This window comes from Zophobas morio, unplaced genomic scaffold (genome assembly GCF_036711695.1).
Source record: "Zophobas morio isolate AGI-343-1 ecotype UQ-CSIRO unplaced genomic scaffold, CSIRO_AGI_Zmor_V1 ptg000018l, whole genome shotgun sequence".
Classification (NCBI taxonomy): domain Eukaryota; kingdom Metazoa; phylum Arthropoda; class Insecta; order Coleoptera; family Tenebrionidae; genus Zophobas; species Zophobas morio.
Genome location: NW_026972123.1, coordinates 2,568,262 through 2,593,788, shown reverse-complemented (window position 1 = coordinate 2,593,788; position 25,527 = coordinate 2,568,262). Strand labels below are relative to the sequence as shown.

General features: G+C 32.9%; 4 protein-coding genes across 4 annotated transcripts; 2 read left to right on the top strand and 2 right to left on the bottom strand.

Moving 5' to 3' along the window:
* Positions 1 to 1,211: 1,211 nt before the first annotated feature.
* On the bottom strand, positions 1,212 to 1,922 carry LOC135130857 (ubiquitin-conjugating enzyme E2 N-like). Its single transcript, XM_064058301.1, has 2 exons — positions 1,762 to 1,922; positions 1,212 to 1,713 (listed from the first exon to the last, which is right to left on the bottom strand). The coding sequence occupies exon 2, from the start codon at positions 1,708 to 1,710 to the stop codon at positions 1,255 to 1,257; it is 456 nt and encodes a 151-aa protein (XP_063914371.1). The 5' UTR covers positions 1,711 to 1,713; positions 1,762 to 1,922; the 3' UTR covers positions 1,212 to 1,254.
* Positions 1,923 to 3,747: 1,825 nt separating this feature from the next.
* Positions 3,748 to 5,793, bottom strand: LOC135130771 (cytochrome P450 4C1-like). Its single transcript, XM_064058192.1, has 10 exons — positions 5,640 to 5,793; positions 5,397 to 5,588; positions 5,163 to 5,348; positions 5,018 to 5,084; positions 4,809 to 4,935; positions 4,713 to 4,758; positions 4,467 to 4,648; positions 4,233 to 4,401; positions 3,998 to 4,177; positions 3,748 to 3,951 (listed from the first exon to the last, which is right to left on the bottom strand). Exons 1-10 carry the CDS (start codon positions 5,791 to 5,793, stop codon positions 3,788 to 3,790), a joined length of 1,467 nt encoding a protein of 488 aa, XP_063914262.1. The 3' UTR covers positions 3,748 to 3,787.
* A 7,932-nt stretch (positions 5,794 to 13,725) lies between these two features.
* On the top strand, positions 13,726 to 19,080 carry LOC135130937 (uncharacterized). The gene is made up of 4 exons (XM_064058408.1): positions 13,726 to 13,832; positions 14,204 to 14,286; positions 14,340 to 14,402; positions 14,460 to 19,080. The coding sequence occupies exons 2-4, from the start codon at positions 14,245 to 14,247 to the stop codon at positions 19,002 to 19,004; spliced, it is 4,650 nt and encodes a 1,549-aa protein (XP_063914478.1). The 5' UTR covers positions 13,726 to 13,832; positions 14,204 to 14,244; the 3' UTR covers positions 19,005 to 19,080.
* A 3,022-nt stretch (positions 19,081 to 22,102) lies between these two features.
* On the top strand, positions 22,103 to 24,181 carry LOC135130951 (uncharacterized). Its single transcript, XM_064058431.1, has 2 exons — positions 22,103 to 22,211; positions 22,516 to 24,181. The coding sequence occupies exon 2, from the start codon at positions 22,523 to 22,525 to the stop codon at positions 23,978 to 23,980; it is 1,458 nt and encodes a 485-aa protein (XP_063914501.1). The 5' UTR covers positions 22,103 to 22,211; positions 22,516 to 22,522; the 3' UTR covers positions 23,981 to 24,181.
* Positions 24,182 to 25,527: the final 1,346 nt, after the last annotated feature.

Here is a 25,527-nt window from a genome sequence, read left to right as displayed (position 1 = left end):
AAATATGTCTTTTATTCTTAATACGGTCAATGTGAAATTTTGTGCTTGGGCATTTCACAGTTTTTGAACACGAAATTTTTGGTCTCACGTTTCCCATACCGACGACTGCATCAATTAAATGAAATTTTAAAATTCACAGTGTTCACAAAAAAAAATTTAGAACACCCTGTATTTTATTACCGCATCTTACTTTATTTTTTGTTCCGCAAATAAATGCAGCAGAACGCAGAACGAAAAAAAAAATTGAATGGCATATTACAGATTTCTGTAATAAACGCCGATTAAATATAAATATGTTTATGTTCACCGGCACATTTCACTTGTAATTGAAATTTTAATATTTTATTGTTTACATATTTCTAAACATTTTCTACAGCGCATATCCAAGGATCACTGAACAACTATTCCATTGTGATGCTTCAACTAACAATTTTAAAAATTAGGAATATAGAAATTGTGTGTATGCAACCAATTATACACGCTTTGGACTACACGTGAAAACATTCTCTGAACGAATTTTCTAAAAAGGTTTGATTCTAAATACCTCTATCACATAATTTTCGTATCTTGGAACGGAAAATCGAAACAAAGTACAATTTAGGCAATGTTGAAACGCGAGATCGTTGGTAACCCAATCACAACACAAGTTGTATGTATGATGTTAGCTACGTCATACGTTCAAAAAAAAAAAAACAAAGGAAATACGAAGATTCTACATCAAGCTGGCTTTGTGATGATTTATGACTATTCGTCGTCGTCATGTTTTTTTTTTAATTTTTCACTATATACTCGTACTCGTAGAGACATACTTTTTTTCCGGATTATTTTCGGAATTGGGAAGAAATTAGACAATGAAGAATATACAACAAAATTCAACATACTGGTCGTAGTAGCGAAGTTACACTTTTCTAGAATTTGTTTTATTCATTTTAATGAATCCAGGTACAATTTCTACATCCTCTGAACTGTCCAAGTTATCAGAGAACCTTATTCTGGGTAAACTGTACCATATGATAAAAAAGGTTCTCTAGCAAGCCTTGAAATTTAGTGTTAAAAAAATTACGTTGGCAACACGACAACTGTCAGATAAAGCAACGCCAACGCCAATGTTTTAAAAATGAATTTCATGGCCTGCTAGAGCTTTAAATATTAAATCATTTTCTCCACTGTTGTGTACCTACTGCATTGTTCTATCGCAAAATACACCGACATTGCTTCAACCACGTTTAATTCAATAACAAAACACATACACAACTACTCCATGGCATAAATCCTCGTCCAGTCCTTCGCCCGAATAATCGCCTCACTCGTCCTAGTCTTCCACGTGTACGCCACGTCGTTGGCCAGGGGGTCATCCGGGTTGGGACTGCTCAACAGCGCCTGTATCGACAACAAAACAGTCCTTATCTGAAGCGCCGGGGACCACTGGTCCTTCAAAATATCCAGACAAATCCTCCCCAGCTTGTCGATGTTGGGGTGATAGATCTTGGTCAGGAAGCGCACGTTCGGCGGCGACAGAGGGTAGTTCTCAGGGAGGAAGAGCTCCAGCCGAAACAGTCCGCCTTCGTAGGGCGAGCCCTGGGGCCCGGCCATCACGATGTGGAAGTAGCGGCAGTTGCTGTCGTCGGGGGTGGCGCTGATGCCCGGGGGCGGGTCCTTGGATAGGTTTTTCGTCTCGACTAGGATTCGCCGGGTCGAGCCGTTCGCCATAACCTAAAAATTATCACTGCGATTTTTCGGAAAGTGATGAATGAAACTTACGCCGATTCGGGGTGGTGTGAAGTGGGGGTGGTCGTGAGAGACGGCTGAGTATTTAGGGGCCTAGATCTGAGTGATTACGGCCCCAGTTTGCACATTGCAGGAACAGCTGGGGATGGTTGACATTTGAGAATTTGTCAACTGGGAATTTGTTCGATTGTTTTTGACGTGCGGGGGCGGATTTTTTTTTTAGTTTTTTTTTTTACTTTTGTTATAGGGGCGTTAATAATTTTTTACAATTTGAGTTTTCGGGGGGCCACAGTGTTGAAGCGGAATTTAAAAACTAATTTTATGGCTATAAAAATTTCATTTGAAAATTATTATCAACGAAAAAATATCACCCTCCCCTGAAATAACTAAGAAGTGTGATTAAATATTTTAGAAAAATATACTGAGTGTTCTAGATTGGGTTACTAAAATGGGTGTGACTCGTTAAATTAAGTAAGTTAAATGTTCTGCATAAGAAAACGCAACGTTTCTGAAAAAATCTGAAAACAACTAGAAAGAAAAATCCCCAAGGGTATTCCTCAAAAGATAAGATTTTAGAAAACTTGTCCAGAGAATGTATGTTTGTAATATTTAAAACCATTAATTACAACAGAAAAATATAATATTTTCACTGTTCAATTATAAAAAAAAAACACTTTTAAAACAAGAAAAACCGAACACGGTTAATCAAAAAGAAATATATAGGTATAAAAAGTGGTTTAAAAATTGTAAAAAATTCAGGCACGTATGTAGATCTCGACTTGCTGATTCCAAAAATACAGGGTGTTGATGGTCACGGAGTAACATTTTCGAAAAACGAAATTTCACTAAATACATTTCCTTGTATATTTCGGGCCGCAGAAGTCATTTCCGCTTTCATTTCTTCGACAACTCCAATGGTTCTTCCAGAATCGTCCTTTGAAGTATACAAAAATATGCGAAATAACACAAATTTTCGACTAATTTTCAACGAAATTTTCGAAATTTCACTAAATACATTTTCTTGTAGATTTCGGACCGCAGAAGTCATATCCGCTTCCATTTCTTCGATAACTCCTATGGTTTTTCCATAATCGTCCTTTGAAATATACAAAAATATGCAAAATACCACCAATTTTCGACCAATTTTCAACGAAATTTTCGAAATTTTAATAAACACATTTTCTTGTAGATTTTGGGCCGCAGAATTCATCTCCGCTTTCACTTCTTCGATAAATCCAATGGTTTTTCCAGAATCGTCGTTTGAAGTATACAAAAATATGCAAAATACCACCAATTTTCGACCAATTTTCAACGAAATTTTCGAATTTTCACTTAACACATTTTCTTGTAGATTTCAAGCCGCAGAAGTCATATCCGCTTTCACTTCTTCGATAAATCCAATGGTTTTTCCAGAATCGTTGTTTGAAGTATATTAAAATACGAAAAATTCCACCAATTTTCGACCATGTACTTAGTTAAGTTTCAAAAATGTCAAAAATTGGCCGAAATTTGAAGAGGGGGGGGACCATTGAAAAAATTTCAATTTTAAAAAAGTTGTGTAAAAATTGCGAAAAAATTCAGGGACATAAATCTCGACATTCTGATTCCAAAAATATAGCGTTTTGTTGGAAAAATTGAAGTAACGCATAATTGAAAAATCAAAAAATAAAAGTCGAGAAATTAAAAAATCGAAATAACTTTGCAAATCGAAAAATTGAAGCGAAAATTGAAAGATCTAAAAATAGAAACTTAAAGAATCGGTAAATTAAGAATTAGAAAAATCAAAGATTATCTGAAAAATCGAAGAATATAAAAATCAAAAAAATTGATAAACGCATACCTAATTAAGAAACCGGGAAGGAAAAATGAAAAACATTTCGACCGAATTTTCTCTGTTGTGCATTTTGGCTTAAATGACCATATTTTAAAACCTGTTTCAAGACATAAATATGATAAACGAAAATTCTTGCCGATAATTTTTATAAATATTAAAAACAGCAAAATATGCTTCTCCAAAAATATATTTTCCATTTCTAATTACAAATTACACTGACACTAATTACTTTCTTTTCTCGAATACTAAACGTACGTTCTTGGGTCTCGACACCACCATGTACTCCAATTGTATTTCGTCCATTGGTTTCGGTTCTAAAGTTTTAACGTGAAACTTTTGAATGAGCATGGTCAGATAGACTTTCATTGACATCATGCCGTACTTCCAACCTGCAATCGATTTTAAAAACCAAACTTCGTAGAAACAGATACAAACCAATGCAATTTCTGGCACCATAGCTGAAAGGAATGTAAGAACAGCGGTGTCTTTTCTCGACTTCTTCGGGTAAAAATCTGTCTGGATCGAACTTTTCTGGTTCTGGCCAGACGCGAAAATCGTTATGTAGGGATATAATTGGAATGACAACGTTAGAACCAGCTGGGTAGACATACGAATCTATGGAAACACAGTAAAATGACATAAATGTGAAATACAGGGGTTCAAAATGTACCTGATTTGATATCCCAGTCGATTTTTCTACTGATTATCGGAACAACTGGAATTAGTCTCATTGTTTCTTTAAGGACCCGCTCTACGAGGTCCAAACGATTAAGGTCTGCTAGAGTTGGATCCGCTTCTGTAACTCCAAGAACTGAAATGATTTCTTCGTAAACCTTGTCCTAGTAGAAGACGCGATATTTATTATAAATACTTATTAAGGAAACAAAAATTTTAGAGGTTTTACCTGAATATCAGGATTCATTCCTAAGAACATTAGAGCTGAAGTAAGCGTCACAGCTGAGGTTTCAGAGCCAGCACTGAACATAATGACAATTTCAGAGACAATTTTATTCCTCGAAATTGCATTCGTCTCCCGGCTTAGTTTAACCAAGTGGGGTAGAAAACATTTTTCCCTCATCGGGTTATCTAAAAAAAAAAAACTTCTCAAACCATTCTGCAGCCAGCTAGAACGATTGCATTCGATACTTACTTTCAAAATTTTTAGATTCATATGCACGTTCCACCAGATTCAAAACCTACGATCATTAGATAAAATTCTTTTTTTTTCATCTGTAAAACTGCTTACGTCACCGGGTAATACACGTTCCTGTTCGCAATAAAAAGCGTTTTTTTGAAACAAATTCGAACGTTTCCAAAAAAAATCGATAAGGAGCCAGAATTTGAACGCTTTTTGGACAAATACGTCGCCAGGTCTGAAACAAGAAAAGGTGCCAAGTTTTATCCCATTAAGTTGTTTTTAACCAAAATGTGGGTTTAGATAAATGGGTAACTTACTCTACCGCTGCTTTGATAAAATCGTATCTTTTTGGGAGCAAAGATGGTTGGGTGCATGTCATGGTTTCTGTTAAAAATAAAGCTATTGTAGGTAGGTAGAAAGTATAAATTACAATAAAAGGGAATATGGTAGTATATTATCTACCTATAAGATTGTCCAGAATTATCTTCCACACTTCTGTTATCAAATCCGTCTGTTCGGTCCCAGTAGTATTTTCCAAAATATTTACAAGACGTTTGCTGTATTCGACATGTGAGTCATGGAATGAATTTAAAAGTTGTATATTGAAGGAGGGATCTAGTGATTTCCTGTTGACTTTCCACAAAAAGGCTAAAAGGGGTTGATTTTAGACAAATATCACTAAACCACATTTTCTACCATTCTCTGTCAAAAGAGTATCTTTTGCAACATCGTCGAAAAGCCTATAAACACTGGACTTTTCTAAAAATGTGGTCAACACGGTTTCCACATCCTGCGGCCTATTTGTGAAAACGTACAATTCCGGACCTGCCCAGATCTTACACAGGGGATAATACCACTTACATTTTTCTTTTAAAACGTTTATTATACCTGGAACAGAATTCTGCTTAAAAAAAATTTTGCTCTAATCACAATTTTTACCTTTTTTTGGCATGGTGATGAGGAAAAAACTCCCTACTAGAGGGATAGCCAGTGGTCCAGGGATTTTAAAAGAATAATATAAAATTCGCCATTGGTTGGACAACGCTCTCATTAAAATAATTGTGACCAGAATTGTCAGAATCCAAGCAAGCATCGTGATGGATGTAGATTAAACACTGTTTTCAATTACAAATGGTGAAACATGAATTACAGGTTGTTCCACGTTGCAAGTGGATGACGCAGAAATAACGAACACGACAGGGAATTATTTTCTCCTTGTTTTTTTTATTAAAAATTTTCCATGCTGTTTAATTGCTTCATTAACCTTGTTATTGTAGCCCATTTTTGCAACTGTTTTAATTATATATTAACTTAAAACCAGAGTATGATGCGATTGGAAAATGTTCTTCCAGTTGATATATAGAATTATAAGTTAATCGCGATTAATTTTACTTGTGATCCGTTGCTATGCAACGTGCATGTTTTACCAATCACGGGCTCATATTCTACATTTTCATCCTATGTTAAATTAATCGAGGATTCAATATTTAATTCGCTTTTCATAAACCGACCCCAATTTTTTCAATTTTTCAATTTCACGCTTGCAAATTTTTCGATTTTTCAATTTTCTGTTTCCTCAATTTTCAAGTCCTTTATTCTTATTTTTCATTTTCTTGATTTTATTCACGATTTTTCGTTTCGTTTCTTTTATTTTTTCAATGTTTCTTCCGGTTTTACAATTCTTATTAAGAAAAAATAGATAAATATAAGCCCCGCCCACCCACCCCTCCTCGATTGTGATGAATTTTTGGCAAAATTGGGAAATCGAAAAGCCGAAAAACTCCAAACCTAAAGAATCGAAAAGTTGAAAAATCTGGAGCCTGAAAAATCGAAACCTTGGCAAGTCGAAAATGGTAAAATCAAAAAATAGATTAACTGAGAAATCGGAAAACTGAAAATTCAGAAACGTCAAACCTTGAAAATTTAAAAAATTGGAAAATTGAAAAATCGAAAAGCCGAAAAGTAAAAAAACGAAAAACCGATAAATCGAAAAATTGAAACATCGAAAAATTCAAAAACTGAGACAATCAAAGCATCGAAACATCGGAATCTTGATAAATCGAGCTCTCAAAAAATTGAAAAATCGAAAAATAAAAAAATTCCAAAAAAGAAAAATTAAAATATGCAAGAACTGAAAATCCGAAAAATTCACAAATCGAAATATATATAACACAGTTGTAACTGGAAAATAAAAAAATATATGTATTAATCGAAAAATTGGTAAACTGAAAATTTAGCAACGTCAAAATTTGAAAAATTGTAAAATAGAAAAATGGAGAAATCCAAACATCAAAGAATAAAAAAAAATTCGAAAATCTAAAACTTAAAAAATAGAAAAACTGAAAAATCGACAAATCGAAACTCCAGAATTTAAAAAAAGTGAAAAATCGAAACATCAAAAAATTGGAAAATCGAAAAACCAAGAAATCCAAAAATCGAAACATCGAGAAATAGAACAAAATTGAGAAATTGATAAATTGAGAAATTGAACAATCAAAACATCCAAACATCGGGGAGTTGAAAAATTGAAAAAGGGCACAATTAAAAATCGAGAATGTGAAAAATGAAAAAATGAGGAATTGTAATATTGAAAAATTGGAAAATTTGGAAGTCGACAAATTATAAAATTGAAAAATCAAAAATTAAAAAGCGAAAAAGTGTATAATAAAAACAAAGTGAAAATCAAACTTGAAAATTTAAAGCAAAATTGCTAAAAACCTGAAAATTTGAAAAATTTAATAAAGAAACAATTGTAAAATCGAAAGAAACAACAAAAAATAAAGGAAATCAAAAAAAGCAAAATTGTGATATGAAAAATTGGAAAAGGGAAAAATTAAAAATTGAGAAACTGAAAAATCGAAAAATGAAAATCTTTAATATTGAAAAATCGCCAAATTGAAAAACTGATGCAAACCGAAAAATTGAAGTCGAGAAATTGTAAAATTGAAAAATCAAAAATAAAAAACGAAAAATTACAAAATGAAAACTTGAAAAATCTTAAGAATCGAAAAAGTGAAAAATCAAAAAAAAAGAAATATGTATTATGAAATAGAAATATTTAAAATTAAAGAAATTGGAAAATCGGAAACTGGAAATACAAAAACTGCAAAGTGAAAAATTTTAAAATTGAAAAATGGACGAACTGAAAATTCAAAGCCTGAAAACAATTGAGAAAATAAAAATTAAAAATTCGCCACATTGAAAAATAAAAATCGGGAATATGAAAAATTGTGGAAACGAAAAATTGAGAAACTGAAAATTCGAAAAATTGAAGAAACGAAAAATTGAAAAATCAACAAAAATTGAGGAAATGAAAAAACAAAAAATTGTGATATGAAATCGAGAAAATGAAAAATAAAAAATCAGGAAAATGCAAAATAAAAATCGGGGAGTTGAAAAATTGAGGGGACGAAAAATTGAAAAAGGGCACAATTAAAAATCGAGAATGTGAAAAATGGAAAAATGAGAAATTGTAATATTGAAAAATTGGAAAATTTGGAAGTCGACAAATTGTAAAATTGAAAAATCAAAAATAAAAAAACGAAAAAGTGTATAATAAAAACTTGAAAATGTACAAAGTGAAAATCAAACTTGAAAATTTAAAGAAAAATTGCTAAAAACCTGAAAATTTGAAAAATTTAATAAAAGAACAATTGTAAAATCGAAAGAAACAACAAAAAATAAAGGAAATCAAAAAAAGCAAAATTGTGATATACAAACAAAAAAGTGAAAATTAAAAAATCGGGAAAATGAAATTTAAAAATCGAAAACAAAAAATTGGAAAAGGGAAAAATTAAAAATTGAGAAACTGAAAAATCAAAAAATGAATATCTGTAACATTGAAAAATTGCCAAATTGAAAAACTGATGCAAACCGAATAATTGAATTCGAGAAATTGTAAAATTGAAAAATCAAAAATAAAAAACGAAAAATTACAAAATGAAAACTTGAAAAATCTTAAGAATCGAAAAAGTGAAAAATAAAAAAAAAAAAGAAATATGTATTATGAAATAGAAATATTTAAAATTAAAGAAATTTAAAAATCGGGAACTGGGAATCCAAAAACTGCAAAGTGAAAAATTTTAACATTGAAAAATGGACGAACTGGTAATTCAAAGCCTGAAAACAATTGAGAAAATAAAAATTAAAAATTCGCCACATTGAAAAATAAAAATCGGGAATATGAAAAATTGTGGAAAGAAAAATTGTGAAACTGAAAATTCGAAAATTTGAAGAAACGAAAAATTGAAAAATCGAAAGAAACAGCAAAAACTAAAGGAATTGAAAAAATGAAAATTTGTGACAAACTCGGGAAAATAAAAATTAAAAAAATCGAGAACTTGAAAAATTGAAGAAATAAAAAATTAAAAATGACAATAATTAAAAATTCAGAATGTGAAAAATCGAAAAATGGGAAACGGTAATATCGAAAAATTGTAAATCGAAAAATTTAGAAGTCAAGAAACTGTAAAATAAAAAAATCAAAAATAAAAAAACGAAAAAGTTTATGTTTTATTCATCGTGAGCTGAAGGGTGGAGCTTGGTTGCAAAATTCGCATGTCTCGAGAAGAAATTACCATATGAAACATGTTTTTAAAATGATAGGATTTTCTAGAAAAACTTTGATGTCACAATTAAACTCCGCCCCTCGGTCTGATTAGAAATGAATAACTCATAACAATTGAGATCGGGGCTGGTGGGTAGGGCTTAATTTTTTTTTCTTTATGTACAAAGTTTTCTTTCAACAATTTTTTGGCGTAAACAGCAAGAGATATTATAATACAGAAACTCAAAAAACAAAAATTTGAAAAAATTGACGAAACGAAAAATTGAAAAAAAGTGGAATTGGAAAGACAAAAATCGGAACAAAAATAAAAAGCAAATAAAAAACTGAAACGAAAAATTGCAAATGGAAAAATTAAAAATTGAAAACTCGAGAAATTCTAGATTTTGCAATCTAGAAATTGAAAAATTCCAAAGTTGAAAACTCGAAAAATTTGAAATCGAAAAAATGAAACAAAAAATTGCAAAAACAAAATCCTTCGACCATTGTTTTTAACAAATACTGCACTTTTTATATTACTTTATCATAACCCTGTATATAGGTACAGATTCATACATTCATCGTTTTTGCGTCAATTTTGTAACGAGAACTAAATGCCGCAACTACTTAAGTTGCAAATTACCAGTAATAATGCGTATAATTGACGGTTACTACAATTATTGTTTTGTCGTAACAGTGATACTTCGAACTGAACTGAATCATTAAGTCGTAGCAACTGCAACAAAGTACAGTGCTAAAATTCGTCTGCGTTCGTTAGTTTGTATTTTGAAAAATATAACAGAAGCCTTAAAAGAAAGTTCAATTTTTACTTTAAAAACCTTTAGAACCCAAAGTTGTGATTTGAGATAACAAAATAGTAATTTTCAATATTTAAAACATCATCCGGAAGTTTGTTTCATGACTGTCAAAACTAATTTCTTTATCTCGCTTTACAGCGTTGCCATGGAAACCGCGCCTCTAGTCGCTGTATTTGACAATTATCAGTGATTCAATTTTTAATAAAATTAATGAATTCAGTTGAATATTCAATAAAAAATCGTCCTGTGTCTTACGACAATAAAATTGAATAAAATTGTAGTGAAAAATTTAGGGAGAGCCACCCTCGATTTATTAATAAAAAAAATGTTCATGGCAAAACGAAAAGTGCCTCCCCCATTTCAAAAGGTCACGAGTCGCCACTGGTACATAGTAAATGGGTTTAAAAAATCTGAAAACTGAAAATTCAGAAACGTCAAAACTTGAAAATTTAAAAAATTGGAAAATCGAAAAATCGGATAATTCAAAAATCGAAAAATCGAAAAATTCAAAAACTGAGACAAAAAACATTGAAAAACCGAAAAATAAAAAATTCGGAAAAAAGAAAAATTCAGAAATCGAAATAAGTATATATAAAACAGTCGAAAATTGAAAAATCTAAAGTTTAAAAACGAAAAACTGAAAATCCAAAAAATAAAAAATCGAAAAGTCGAAAAATAGAAATATTGAAAAATCCTAAAACTGAAACAAATATCCAAAATTGAGAAATTAAAAAATTAGTCAACCGAAAAATCCAAAAATCGAAACTGCTAATTTGAGAAACGAGAAAATCAAAACAAAATATATTAATTGAAAAATCGGAAAACTGAAAATTTAGCAACGTCAAAATTTGAAAAATTCGAAAATAGAAATATTGAAGAACTGGAAAATCAAAAAATCAAAACTCCAGAATTTAAAAAAATTGAAAAATCAGATAACTAAAAAATCGAAACATCGAAAAATTGGAAAATCGAAAAGCCGAGAAACCCAAAAATCGAAACATCGAGAAATAGAAAAAAATTAAGAAATTGATAAATTGAGAAATTGAACAATCAAAACATCCAAACATCTGAATTCGATAAATCGAGAAATAAAAAAAAATTGAAAAATTTTAAGAAAGAAAAATTAAAACATCGAGAAGTTGAAACAAAATTAAGAAATCGAAGTATAAAACTGTCGAAAATTTGAGAAATCTAAAGTTTAACGAAAAATTGAAAATCCAAAATGTAAAAAAGGTGTGGAAACCCAAAAACTGCAAACTGAAGACTTTAAAAATCGGAAAATCGACGAATTGGAATCGATTGGCCTGAAAATTTGAAAAATTGAATAAGCGGAAACTTGGAAAATCGAAAGAAACAACAAAAATTAAGAAAATGAAAAAACAAAAAATTGTGATATAAAATCGAGAAAATGAAAAATAAAAAATCAGGAAAATGCAAAATTAAAATCGGGGAGTTGAAAAATTGAGGGGACGGAAAATTGAAAAAGGGAAAAATTAAAAATCGAGAATGTGAAAAATGGAAAAATGAGAAATTGTAATATTGAAAAATTGGAAAATTTGGAAGTCGACAAATTGTGAAATTGAAAAATCAAAAATAAAAAAACCAAAAAGTGCATAATAAAAACTTGAAAATGTACAAAGTGAAAATCAAACTTGAAAATTTGAAGAAAAATTGCTAAAAACCTGAAAATTTGAAAAATTTAATAAAGGAAAAATTGTAAAATCGAAAGAAACAACACAAAATAAAGGAAATCAAAAAAATCAAAATTGTGATATACAATCAAAAGTGAAAATTAAAAAATCGGAAAAATGAAAAATAAAAATCGGAAACAAAAAATTTGGAAAAGGGAAAAATTAAAACTTGAGAAACTGAAAAATCGAAAAATGAAAATTTGTAATACTGAAAAATTGCCAAATTGAAAAAGTGATGCAAACCGAAAAATTGAAGAAACGAAAAATCGAAAATTTTGGAAGTCGAGAAATTGAAAAATCCAAAATAAAAAACGAAAAATTAGAAAATGAAAACTTGAAAAATCTTAAGAATCGAAAAAGTGAAAAATCAAAAAAAAAAGAAATATGTATTATGAGATAGAAATATTGAAAATTAAAGAAATTGGAAAGTCGGAAGACTGGAAATCCAAAAATTGCAAAGTGAAAAATTTAAAAATTGAAAAATAGACGAACTGAAAATTCAAAAAATTGAAAAATCGAAAGAAACAACAAAAAATAAAGGAATTGAAAAAATGAAAATTTGTGACAAACTCGGGAAGATAAAAATTAAAAAAATCGGGAAAATGAAAAATAAAAATCGAGAACTTGAAAAATTGAGGAAACGAAAAATTGAAAATGACAACAATTAAAACTGAGAACTGGAAAATCAAAAAATCGAAACTCCAGAATAAAAAAAAGTTGAAAACTGAAAAATCGAAACATCGAAAAACCGAGAAATCCAAAAATCGAAATATCGAGAAATAGAAAAAAATTGAGAAATTGATAAATTGAGAAATTGAACAATCAAAACAGCCAAACATCTGAATTCAATGAATCGAGAAATAAAAAAATTGAAAAATTTTAAAAAAGAAAAATTAAAACATCGAAAAGTTGAAAAAAAATTTGAAAAATCTAAAGTTTAACGAAAAATTGAAAATCCAAAAAGTAAAAAAGGGCTGGAAACTCAAAAACTGCAAACTGATAGATTTAAAAATTGCAAAATCGACGAACTGGAATCGATTGGCCTGAAAATTTGAAAAACTGAATAAACAAAAAATTTGAAAATCTAAAGAAACAACAGAAATTAAGGAAATGAGAAAACAAAAAATTGTGGCATAAAATCGAGAAAATGAAAAATTAAAAATCAGGAAAATGCAAAATTAAAATCGGGGAATTGAAAAATTGGAAAATTTGGATGTCGACAAACTAAAATTGAAAAATCAAAAATAAAAAAACGAAAAAGTGTAAGTATAATAAAAACTTGAAAAATGTAAAAAGTGAAAATCAAATCTGAAAATTTGAAAAATTGAATAAGCGAAAAATTGTAAAATCGAAAGAAACAACAAAAAACAAAGGAAATGAAAAATTGAATAAGATAACATAGTCCTATGACTCTGTGTTGAGTTTTTACCCGAGACGTCCAGATTTTTAGAAAAAGAATCAAAATTATGAAACAACATTTTCCAGTTTGAAGCTGCGAAACCGAAGGCTTTGAAATCTTACAGATGTTGGTTATGGTAACCATAATAAATTTTTAATCAAAATTATCTGTTTATGATGTCATCTCAAAATTTTGCCAAATAAATTCTACCCAAAATGTGCCAAATATGATTTTTACTTATGATTTATCACTGTATTCATATTTTTTTTTCTTGCGAGAAAAGTTCTGTCGAAACAACTTTCGAACAAGTTTTTTACAAAGAATTAAGAATAATTAGTGTTAAGCAGATTTATTTGCCCTTCAAAGGTGATGAATGTTCTGTCTAATATTTTTTATTCTAATTTATTATACAGTGCCTTTTTTAACGCTGACCATCGACATTTACGTGCTAAAACGGTTGGTGGTATTATTGAGTTTTCTAACAGTTATATTGTTTGGGATAAGAAAATAAAAAGTAGCAAAACTGGTTGAATAACGCTGCAACCCACTATACACCAGACCAAAAGTTCGAAAGCCAAGGTCTGGCGTAAAAACATAGATCCATAACCTAAAAACCACAATATGCTTCCTTTCAATGTTCCACATTTCACAAAACAAATAAAATTATATAATTTGCTACACGTAAGTATGCCAAATCGCACAAAAGCTTCTCGATTCCATAAGTTGCAACAGCTGATCAGAAAAGTGTGAAAAGGCGGTTGACCTACTAAACATAGCACATTTCTGTTCAATGAAATTTCTTCTTCTACATTCATTTCACATTTATTTAACAATTCAAAGCTTGAAAAGCAAGAAATTTAATTAAAACATAACCTTAATGGACGAAAAAGAACCGTAACATACTTAAGCACGTTTATTGGTTAAGTCGGATCAGTCCACGCAGTTAGTCATAGGATCTACCAAAATTAACATTTTTCAAGCGTCTTATACCTTACATATTTTATGAATTATTATTATTAAAAAAAAAAAATACAAATTTATGGCCATTACAGAGTGCCAGTAGAGGAAAGCCACTAGAAACTAAAAACCGTATATGACCATGTCAACTCGACAAAATAACGCCACTTCAGACTGGGTAAGAATTTATATAAATCAACGAACTGAAATTCAAATTCAGAAAAATTTCAGATTTATAACGACTTATACAACCCACCTCACTATAATTTGCTAAACGTAGATGATCCATCTCTGGTAAGTCATACGAATTTTACCATTAAGCATTTTTTTCTTCATCTAAACACGTTCTAGGTGTTTAAAAAACGTAGCGGTACTACCGACGAAGGCGGCCAATTTGAAGACCTCTACCTTGCGTATTTGCTCTTAAATCTAGTCAAAAATGAAAAAATCGAAAAATTCAACGTCTGGTCGAACCATCCGGACTTTGGTGCCATGGACGACGTGGTCTTTGATGTTATTTCTAGCGACGATAAGCTAAACGGAAAATATGCGGTACAGCTGAAGTACGCGAACACTGGGGGAATTTTGACCAAACAAGCACTGACAGCCAAAAAGGGGGATTTTAGCATTTTGAAGTATTTTGAAGAATATCGCAAAAAGTCTGAAACTAGCGGCACCTTCCACTTCTTTCTTGTCACGAATAGGAAGTTTGATATCGTTAAAGACGAAATAACGATTGAAAAAAGCGACGAAGTTAAATTCGTCGTCAAAATAAAGAAAGTAAAGAGCAACAACCACGTCAAGTTTACCGTCAAAGACAGAGGTCCACCCGAGTTTGACGATTTTTTTAAACACTTCACCCTAATCACTAACCACGAGTCGGTCGACCAAGTCAAAGACAAAATCAAAGACATTTTCAAGTCGCGCTTCAGTTGTCAAGACGAACTCGTTTATCGGAAGTACACCGAATTTGTGGAAAAGTGGAGCAAAAATACCAGTTTGAAAACCACCTTGCACTCATCTTTCATAAAACACGCCATCGCTTTAATGATATTGTCACCATCAGCAGAATTCCTACAATTCGGTGAAAAACCCATGGACAAAAAGGCCACCTTACTAAGAAAATCGATCTCAAAATTCGACGTTACGTTCCTTTCGGGAAGTGCTTGTCAGGGTGTCAAAAACTTCTGGCACCATTTGACAACGAGACAGTCGGTAAACACTAGAGAATACTTGCGGAAAGCAAGACAGTACCAAATTTTTCGACCATCTGTGGGATCGTTTGACGACCTCAACGACGAAGAGTGGACGAAGTTCTTGTGGTTGATGGGCGAATGTCCCTTGATTGTCAAAGACAACGACGCAACTCAAAAAGCTATTTGTCTTTGTGAAAAAAAGAAGTTCATTGTGGCAAATGCCGAGTCGTCTACTGGCTATTCTACGTTTCGTGTTTTTCGAAGTCTGTTAGATTTGAAAAAACGCAATTCGACTTTATTTAAACGGGTGTCGTCGACGTTTACTTGCTCCATACAAGGCAAAGCGGCGATTAAACTGAACGAACTGATTGATAAGAAAGGGAAAATTCTAGATATTTTGAACGTGGACAAACTCGTGGAAATGTTGGACCATGAACTGTTGCTTGGTAGACCGGAAGATCTTCCACCTTCACCCATCTTCAGGTTTCTGTCCAAGAACATCGTCAAATACAAGATTTTCTCTGAAGTTAATTTACAAGAAACACTAATCGTGATCAGTTGTTTAAATACGACGTACCAGTTGATAGTCGGGAATCGATTGCCTGATATTACGTTGATAACCATGGACCAGTTTTTGACAGAACAAAACATAAAACTAGATCGGTTCGTCGTAGTTTGCGAAAACGACATATCAAAAGACGAATTTTCCATTTTATGCGGCAAAGTACCTCGTGGGTGTGTCTGCCACCATTTGCGCCATATTTACTCCACGGGCTTGGAATGGGTCCGAAGCTCGCCAAAAATTGATAACTTGAACAACTTCTTAGAAGACAAAGCGACTTTGTTTATAGCGGAATCAAAACTGATGGAGTGTGAAGACGAAAGTAGTGTCAATATCGTGGTCGGTGACCCTGGTATGGGAAAAACCACGCTTTTGAAAACTCTACAAAACAACAGCCCTCCGTCCATTTGGAGCATTCTCATCTATGTTAGACGAGATCATTCTAGCTACTTTCGCGAAGGAGGTGACACTGGGGACTTTAAAACGTACATTTTTAACACAATTGAAGTCCAGAGTGGCAGTTTTGATTCCAAAGTTGCTGAAGTTCTGGCTGGAGAAGGTCGTGTCAAATACTTCTGGGATGGTTTGGATGAGTTGTCCGACGTGAGTTTTAAGACAGCCAGAAACATTATAAACAACTTGTCCAAAGTGGACGGTTCCAAGCACTGGATTACGTCTAGGTGTCATCTTCGCCAAAATCTAGAAACCCACTTTAACGTGTTGTCGAGAACAATGCGAAAATTGAGCGACTTTGAACAAAAAAAGTACCTCAGGAATCGCATAGAGTGTTCGGAGGAAGAAGTAGATGAAATTTTCGCCAAAATAAAGAACAACATTCAGTTGTTTCCTCATAATGACGTAATGGGGATTCCTCTACTACTCTACATGTTGACCGAACTCGTCCGTAAAGATCAACGAAAGTACAAAATTTTGTTAAACAAGGTGTTTTCGATAGCTGATTTGTATAAATACTTTGTGGAAGAGAAGTTTAACGTGTACTTTAGAGACAAGGAGGGTGTGGGAGACCCGAAAGCACTGAACGATATTGTCTATCAACGCATCACTGACGAAAAGTATCAACGAATCGACTACTACAAGAAGTCGTCTTTGAAGCTATACTTCGAAGACGACGTTGTCCGAACCTCCACAGAAGTCACAAAAATCAGAGACCCTATTGGATTCATAATAAACACTAGTGCTGAGTTTGGTCCAGAATTCTTCCACAACTCGTTTGGTGAATACTTTGCTGCCTTGTACCTCGCTGAACATTGGGAAAAAACGTCACACATACCAAACTTCACTTTTGACGAAAAATATTACAACATTCGATTTTTTTTGGATTTAATTTTGGCCAAAAACTCTCCAGTGCACAGGGCAGTCCTATACAGAAACCCGCATCTGTTGGAAGACTGTCAAAACGACGAGTTTCTCTGCAGAGACGAAAGCGGGAGAAGCGCACTCGAAGTGGCTTGTTCCTGGTGCGAAAACTACCACCCTCTGGATGTCAAAAACGTTAAAAACAAATACGTCGTGTCGAAGCCACCTTTTTCCAAAAAAGACCCACCGGTTAATCGCACCATACTAGATTTCTTGATCACCAAGTATACTAACGAAGAACTAAAAGAAATTCTAAACTGTGATTCTCGTTTTTATGGTAGCACACGTCTCAAATTGCTACCCATAATTTTGCTAACCAAAGCAACCAACACCAAGACACAGAAATTCCAAGACAACGTCTTCACCATTTTGCGTTACTGCATCTCCTTTGACTACGACGATTTAATTGACATTTGCCAAGAACTACACTCAATGGAATCGTTCAGTCAACTGTTAATACAACATGGATCAAGAAACATAATCAGCCAACTACGACGAAGCGAAAACTTTGACAGTTTCAAAAGCTACGATCACGATTTTGTCAAAGGGGCGTGTTTGCGAAAAGACGAAGTTTTGTTGAGGTTTTTGATCGACGAAGGAGTTCGTTTGGACACTCTAGATGAAGACGGTAAAACTCCGATACATTACGTTTGCCAAACGAATAACTGGTCAGGGGTTGTACTTTTGCTCCAGTACGAAGTAAAGTTGTGTTTGGAGGACTACAAGTGCAAAAGTGTCTTACATCGTGTTTCAAAAGACAACGCAAATACTGTTGAGTGGTTGATTGGAGGGGGGGCGCTTGTGAATTTTAGGGACAAATTCGGCAAAACGCCTCTGCATTACGCGTGTAAGTATGGATATTCTTCAGTTGCCAAAATTTTGGTCGAGAGAGGTGCTAGAACTGACGTGGTCGACAATCACAGAAAGACGTCTATATTTGTTGCCTACTCCAGACGACGAGACGAAACGTTTGAAGCATTGCTTGAAGTTGCTGGGCCGATAAATCTGACAACCAAGTCTGGCGCTTCTATAATTCATGATGCTTGTGAACGCGGATTTTATGCTATTCTAAAGATTCTAGTCAATCAACATGTCAATTTGGATGTCATAGACAAGTCTGGAGAAATGCCAATACACACGGCTTGTCGACAAGGTCACTTTGACATCGTCAAGCTTTTGATAGACGCGGGTCAAAGTCTTAACGTCGTCAACAAATACAAACAACTCCCTATACATCTAGCATCCGAAGAAGGACACTACGCAGTCGTGGAACTCTTGATTGACAAAGGCAGTCGAATTAATGTTGTGGATAAATATCACCAAACTCCGCTTCAGCTCGCTTATCAAAACAAACACAGTCGAGTCGTGGAGCTTCTAATTGATAAATCGAGTATAGCAGATAAGTTTGCCCTCTGTTCGATACCACCAGATTACCAGAAAAACTGCAGTGATGTTGTAAATTTTGTCAACGATGTAGATCATTGTTTGGACAAAGAGGGCGCATTTAAACAGATGCTGCTGCGTCTGGCCTGTGCTAAAGGCCATCTCGAGGTTGTGCGATTGTTGATTGAGAAGGGCGTCGAACTGAATGCTGTAGACGAAAATGGCGAAGTGCCTTTGCACGAAGCTTGCCGAAATAGGCACTATAAAATCGTCAAATTGTTAACTGACAAGGGTGCTAGTTTGTGTGTTGTTAATAAATACGGTCTGCAGCCTGTGGATTATGCTGGTGGCTTATTCTTAGGGAATACTTCACAGTGAAGAAATGCGTGTTGACAATGTTAAGTTGTAAATTTTACTGTACATAGATGTAAATAAATTTTGTTACTTTTTTTAACGCTTATTTTGCCCCATTGAATTGAATATTACTAATGGATTTCCACTGGGGCGTGGCTAAACTACGTCACATGAAAAATATTCCAGACAACACTTGACGATCAGAGACACTTGAAATTTTTCGAAAGATTTTTGGATCGTCAAGTACGTGCGTTTTCCGGTTCTTCCAAAAACGATATACCATAAGATTCTTTACAATTTTTTGAAAAATAAACATCAGAACCCACGATTCCTTAAAATCTTTCAAAAATAAAACACTTGGGTCTCCGAAGATGCGAATGAACAAAAGTTGTTTATTAAAAAAATTCTTAAAAAATTCAGGGATTTAGATTCCAAAAATATAGCGTGTTTGTGGTGATAGAGCTGTATTTTCGAAAAATTCGGTGTAAAATCGAATTATTTCAATTTTTTAAAAAATTGCGATTTTTCAGTGGGCGATTCTGGAAAAACGGTTGGTGTTATCGAAAAAAAGGGGTTCAAAATGGATCTAAATTTGCAGAGTTGGCTACAGATAGTGAAAAATTAAATTTTTGAAATAGTTAGGCGTCAAAAAGTTCCAAAAAAATTCATGTGTGTTAAATTTCTACAAAAAATGGAAAAATTTAAGATTGAAAATTGTAAAATCCAGAAATCGAAAAGTAAAAAGACTGAATGAATATTCGAAAATCAGAATCAGTAAATCAAAAATCGAATAATCAAAAATCAAAAAGTCGGAATTCGGAAAATTGAAAAATCCAGTAATCAAAAACTAAAAAGACTGAAAATTGGGAAATCGAATGGTGGGTGGGCGGGGTTTTATATTTTGCTTTTTTTTTTCTTAATATACATGGTATTAACAACACGATACTCAAAAACATGTTTTTAATTTCTTGTAAAGAAATAAGTATTTTGCCGATAAGCTCCACCCTCTTGGTTCACAGCGAATAAAAATAATGATCTCAATTGAGATAGGGCGGGTGAGTGGGGCTACATTTTGCCTTTTGTTCTTAGTATGTGTAGACTTCTTTTCACAACATGAAACTTAAAACATGTTTAAAATGGAAAATTTGTATAAGGAAATATCGATTTTGGAATTAGGCTCCGCCCCGTAATTGCAAAATCCATATTTCCTTCCAAAAATGGACCGTTTTAACCATGTTTTAAGTTTCTTGTTGTGAAAAATCTTCCAGAAATTTGAAAAACTGAAAAATTGAAAAATCGAGAAATCGGAAAGTCAAAAGAATGAAAATTCGATCAAAAAATCGAAAATTTGAAAAAAATATGAAAATCTTACGGAAAGTGGAAAAATTGAAAAATCGAAAATCAAAAATAGGAAAAATTGTAAAAAGACATCGAAAATCAAAAAGACTGAATATTTGAAAATCGGTAAAGACAAATCGAATAGTGGAAAATCGAAAAAAGAAAAATCTTCCAGAAAGTAGTTAAATCAAGAAACTTGAAAACTCGAATGTTTAAAAAACTGAATATTCGAAAACTGGAGAAATCAAAAAATTGAGAATGGGAAAGTTCAAAATCGAAAAATCGAACATAAAAAAACAAAAATCGAAAATCCGAATGCAAAAATCTTCCGGTAAATTAAAAAATTGAAAATCTAAAATCTGAAAATGGAAAAATTGAATAATCGAAAAATCAATAATGAACAACTCGAAAAATTGAATAACTAGAATTAGAAGCTTCTCCATGTCTAGGAGAATCTAAAAATAACAATTCATAGAAATACACATATTGTTAATTTTTGTTTAGTGGAGTTTAAGGACAAAATATTACAAATTTTTACCATTTTAAACGTGTTTTAGGTTTTTAATAATAAAAAAAAATTGAGGTCGGGTGAGTGGGCGGGGTTTATATTTTGCCTTTTTTTAAATATAAATAGTGTTGTTCGAATAACACGATACTCAAAAACATGTTTTTCATTTCTTATAAAGAAATAAGTATTTGCAGTTAAGCTCTTGGATCACAGCGAATAAAAAAAAATCATCTCAATTGAGATAGGGCGGGTGGGCGGGCTTATATTTTGCCTTGTTTTAATACGCGTAAACTTCTTCTCACAACATGAAACTTAAAACGTGTTTAAAATGGAAAATTTCTATAAGGATATATCGATTTTGTAAAAAAGTTCCGCCTCACAATTGCAAAATCCATATTTCCTTGGACTTTAATCATGATTTCTTGTTGTGATAAGTATTTTGCAATTAAGCTCCTCCCCTTGGCTCACGACGACATTCTGCCTTTTTTTCTTAATATGTGTACTCATGTTTTCACAACAAGAAAGCATGTTTAAAATGGTAAATTTGTATAGGGAAATATCGATTTTGTAATTACGCTCCGCTCCTTGGACTGACAACGAATGAAAAAGTCATCACGGATAAGATCGAGACGGTTGGGTGGGGCTTCTCTTTTGGTTTTACTACATTTAGTTTTTTTTGTACAACACGATTACTTAAGAACATAATGGTAATTTCTCGTAGAAAATTAAGGATTTTACAATTAAGCTCCGCCCCTCGGCTTACGATGAATAAAAAATTCATCAGAATGGAGATAGGGCGGGTGGGCGGTACTTATACTATGCCTTTTTTTTCTTAATATCCGTAGCCATCTTTTCATAACAAGAAACCTAAACCATAGTTAAAATGTTTTTTGTAAGGAAATATGGATTTTGCATTTTGGATTTTTTTTCTTAGTATGTGTACTTGGTCTTAGTACCCGTAATGATCGAAGTCTTGCTGATGACCGGTCATTCTAGGGTCAGTGATGGATTTTAAAATTAGATTTTTAATATAATTCTTTTTTGTTACTTTTTTCATCCTCAAAATTTTTCACTTTTCTCATAAGTAGAATGAATTTTTGGAACAGCCACTTTTTTGGTTCAAATAATTAATCTAAAATTACTATAATGTTTTGCAAGTAAATATGATGAAAACAGCTTGAATTATCTATAGTTCTCTGGAATGTGTAGGTATAGCAAAAATACTCTATATGTGGTGCGCATGACAATCACATTGCAACTCGATGATTTAAAACACTTGTCACATACAAATTATCTAGTTCCAGCTGATTAATTGTGATTTATAGACGTGCAATAAAATCATTGTCACCTACGAATTATATCAAAGTTTTTGGTTATTAAAACACGTAAGTATTTAAATGTTGTTTGTTTTTTAGGTAATTAAAGTAAAACAGAATGATATATATGTGATTCGGTCCAAAATTAAATTTAAATTGTTCATCCAGAGTCTTTAAAAAATTCCTATTAGAGAGACTAATGTACCATATATAAAATTCAAAAGTTTGTGTAGAGTGAGTGGATTACCGAATTTTCTGCTATTAGCAGTTTTTACACTTAATCTTATCTCATACGACCAAGGTTCATTTTGATTTTATCTAAGTTAAGAAATCACAATCTAAAAATCGTGATAAAATGTTGTAATTTTGACAGGTCCGTAATGGCGAACGAAAACTTCCAAGACTTCACACAGGAAATGTTGAAAGAGAACGTTTTTTCGTGTAGGGTTTGCAAGAATTTGTTAGTGGCTCCAGTGATGGCGGTTGAAAATATTGGTGACGTTTGTCACGATTGTTTCCAAACCACGAAGGAAGAAAATAAGTGGAATGGCGTGCCAAACACAGGATTAGTTGCCATATTGAAAAAACTAAAGTTTCCTTGTAAATTTCAGTGCGAAACTGAAGTACTTTACGAGGACTTAAGGGAACACGAGAATTATTGCACTTATCGTCCAATAGACTGCTTAATCGCAAAAGAAGAGTGCGGATGGGTCGGAAAACTGGTAGACTTATTTAAACACTTCTCAGAGAACCATACAACGTGCGTTCTAAACGAACACTGCGGGGAATATTCTTTCGAGATCGACCCACAAAGTCTCGGTACAGTGATCAAATTGTTTACCCACAAAAACAGGACGTATATTTTGATAATAGAGAAACTGGACGAAAACAACAGTTTGTTGCATTTCTTGAAAGGGGAGTCAAATATGGTTGTGAAATATGCGGCTAGAAGTAAAGTAATCAAGACGAAGCTTCAAGCTTTGTCGTTCGATGTTGCCTTTGAGGAACGAAACGGACAAAAGATCCAACTTTCTACTTTGAAAGAAGTTATGCAGGAAGATGACGTTATTAAAGTTGTGATTAAACCTGAAAAGTGCGAACCAAAAAATGTTAATTCTGAAATTACGAAGCATTTGGAATGCCCCGTTTGCAAGGATATAATGAGGGAACCGATTTTCCAGTGTTTGACTGGTCACAGCATCTGCCAATCGTGTCGCAATAAACTTTCGAAGTGTCCTACTTGTCGGAAAGGTTTTTCTCAAGAAAACATCCGGAATTTTTCGCTGGAGGCCCTGATACCGTTTGTGCAATACGAGTGTGTTTATAGGCAGTTTGGTTGCACTTCGATGTTTTTGGGAAGCGAAATAGATGAACATGAAGATGGTTGCACGTATCAGACGTATGAATGCCCTATGAATAAATGTGAATTCAAAGGCAATTTCTCTTCTTGTCGAAATCATTTTAAAGTTGATCACGAGGAATATTTCGTTACAGCAACGTTTTATGAAGAAACTTCTGACTACTTCTATTACCAGGAACTCTATTTTTTCGAATATGGTAATATTTTTAAGTTGACTTACGATCCCAGAAATGGTTATTCTTGGTGTGTGCGAATTTTGAGTAAGTACAATAAGCACGATCAATATCACTTTACTGTTCGGGTTTTTAATAAAAATGATGCACAATGTTATATAGCAAAATCGAAGTGGTGCGTAGATAGAAACGCTCTAGATGACAATATTTCCTTCAGCAAAGACAGTTTAAAAGCGTACGGTAATGAAATGACTTTCTGTTGCGAAATACAAAAAGCTGGTGTTCGTAGCAACATGAAAAAATGAGAAGGGTTGTCTATGCGCCTGTTGCATATGTAGTCTTTTATCACAAATTATTGATCCGAAACCCCAAATAGTGTAGTTATGATTATTATAAACCAGTTAATAGATTTAAATAAATATGTACTGTTTATAGGAATTATCGTTTAATTTTCATGTATTAAAATTACAAAAACTCATTAAATTAAATAAATGCTGGGAAAACTTTTTGTTAGTTTTGAATAGAGTGAGCAAAGATCCTTATAGTGTCGTAGTCTGTAACATGGCCGTCAGGAAAACGGAAGCCGTGGGTTCGAATTCCACTGAAGTAGAAATATTTTTTTACTCGTTCCCCCCAAATTATAGTTCAAAAGCTAGACAAGTTCCGTCAGGAGATTTTAAACCAATTTTCAAATTTAACGTATATTATAATGGTAATTAAGTACCTAATTCACGATATGCACACTCGTTGTGTCAAATAGTGGTATAATTTCTTCAGTTTTGATGATATTGTTACGATAACTCGAATTCACGACTGATTACACAGTGATTATGTACAGACGACTGGAATGGACTTGACTAGACTTCCCCCATTCTCTGGACTACGGTGGTTCCCATTTAAACAGCCGCGCGGTCCTTCTCGAAGATCTCCGTCACCGCTTCTAGGCTTGTTCTGGAACACCCGTCGCGACATTCGCATCTAGTTCCCGTTGCAGTTGCTGTTCCTGTTGACGTTGCTTTTATAGCTCAACATTGTCATTTATAAACTCCGTCGCCAAGTTGCCGTTGATACAAACTTAATGTTCAACTTTAAGTTGACTACTACAAAAATTTACCATCTTAGACATGTTTTATGTTTCTTGCTATCGAAATAAGACCTACACATACTAAGAAAAAAAGGCAAAATCCTTATTTCTCTATGAAAAATTAAAAGCGTCTTGTTCAAAGAATGTCATGTATACTAAGAAAAAATAAAGCCAAATATTAGGCCCACCCATACCCGCACCGATCTCAATTCTCAATTGTGATAAATTTTTCATTCGTTGTCAGATCGACGGGCGGGGCGTAACTGCAAGATCCATATTTGTCTACAAGAATTTACCATTTTAAACTTTAAGGTTCTTGTTCTGAAAAGACGACTACGTATGTTAAGAAAAAAAGCAAAATATAAGCCCCGCCCACCCGCCCTGTCTCAATTGTGATGATTTTTTTTAATCGTCGAGAGCCAAAAGAGCGGAATTTAATTGCAAAATCCTTATTATTGCTCTATTAACATATAAGACATGAGTATCGCGTTATTAAAAAAATACCAAGTTTTCATTCGTTGACAGACCTAGGGGCGGAACCTAATTGTAAAATACATACTTACTTACAAAAATTCACCATTTTAAACGTGTTTTAAGTTTCTAACAATAAAAAGAAATCATCACAATGGAGATGGGGTGGGCGGGCGGTTTCAACCTGTGCTTTCAAATTAAAATTAAAAACTCAGCCACTCTGGAACAAATATTATCTAATGTTTTTAACATTGATATTAATCCTTGTTTGGTCAAATTCATATATTAGCTTTGCTG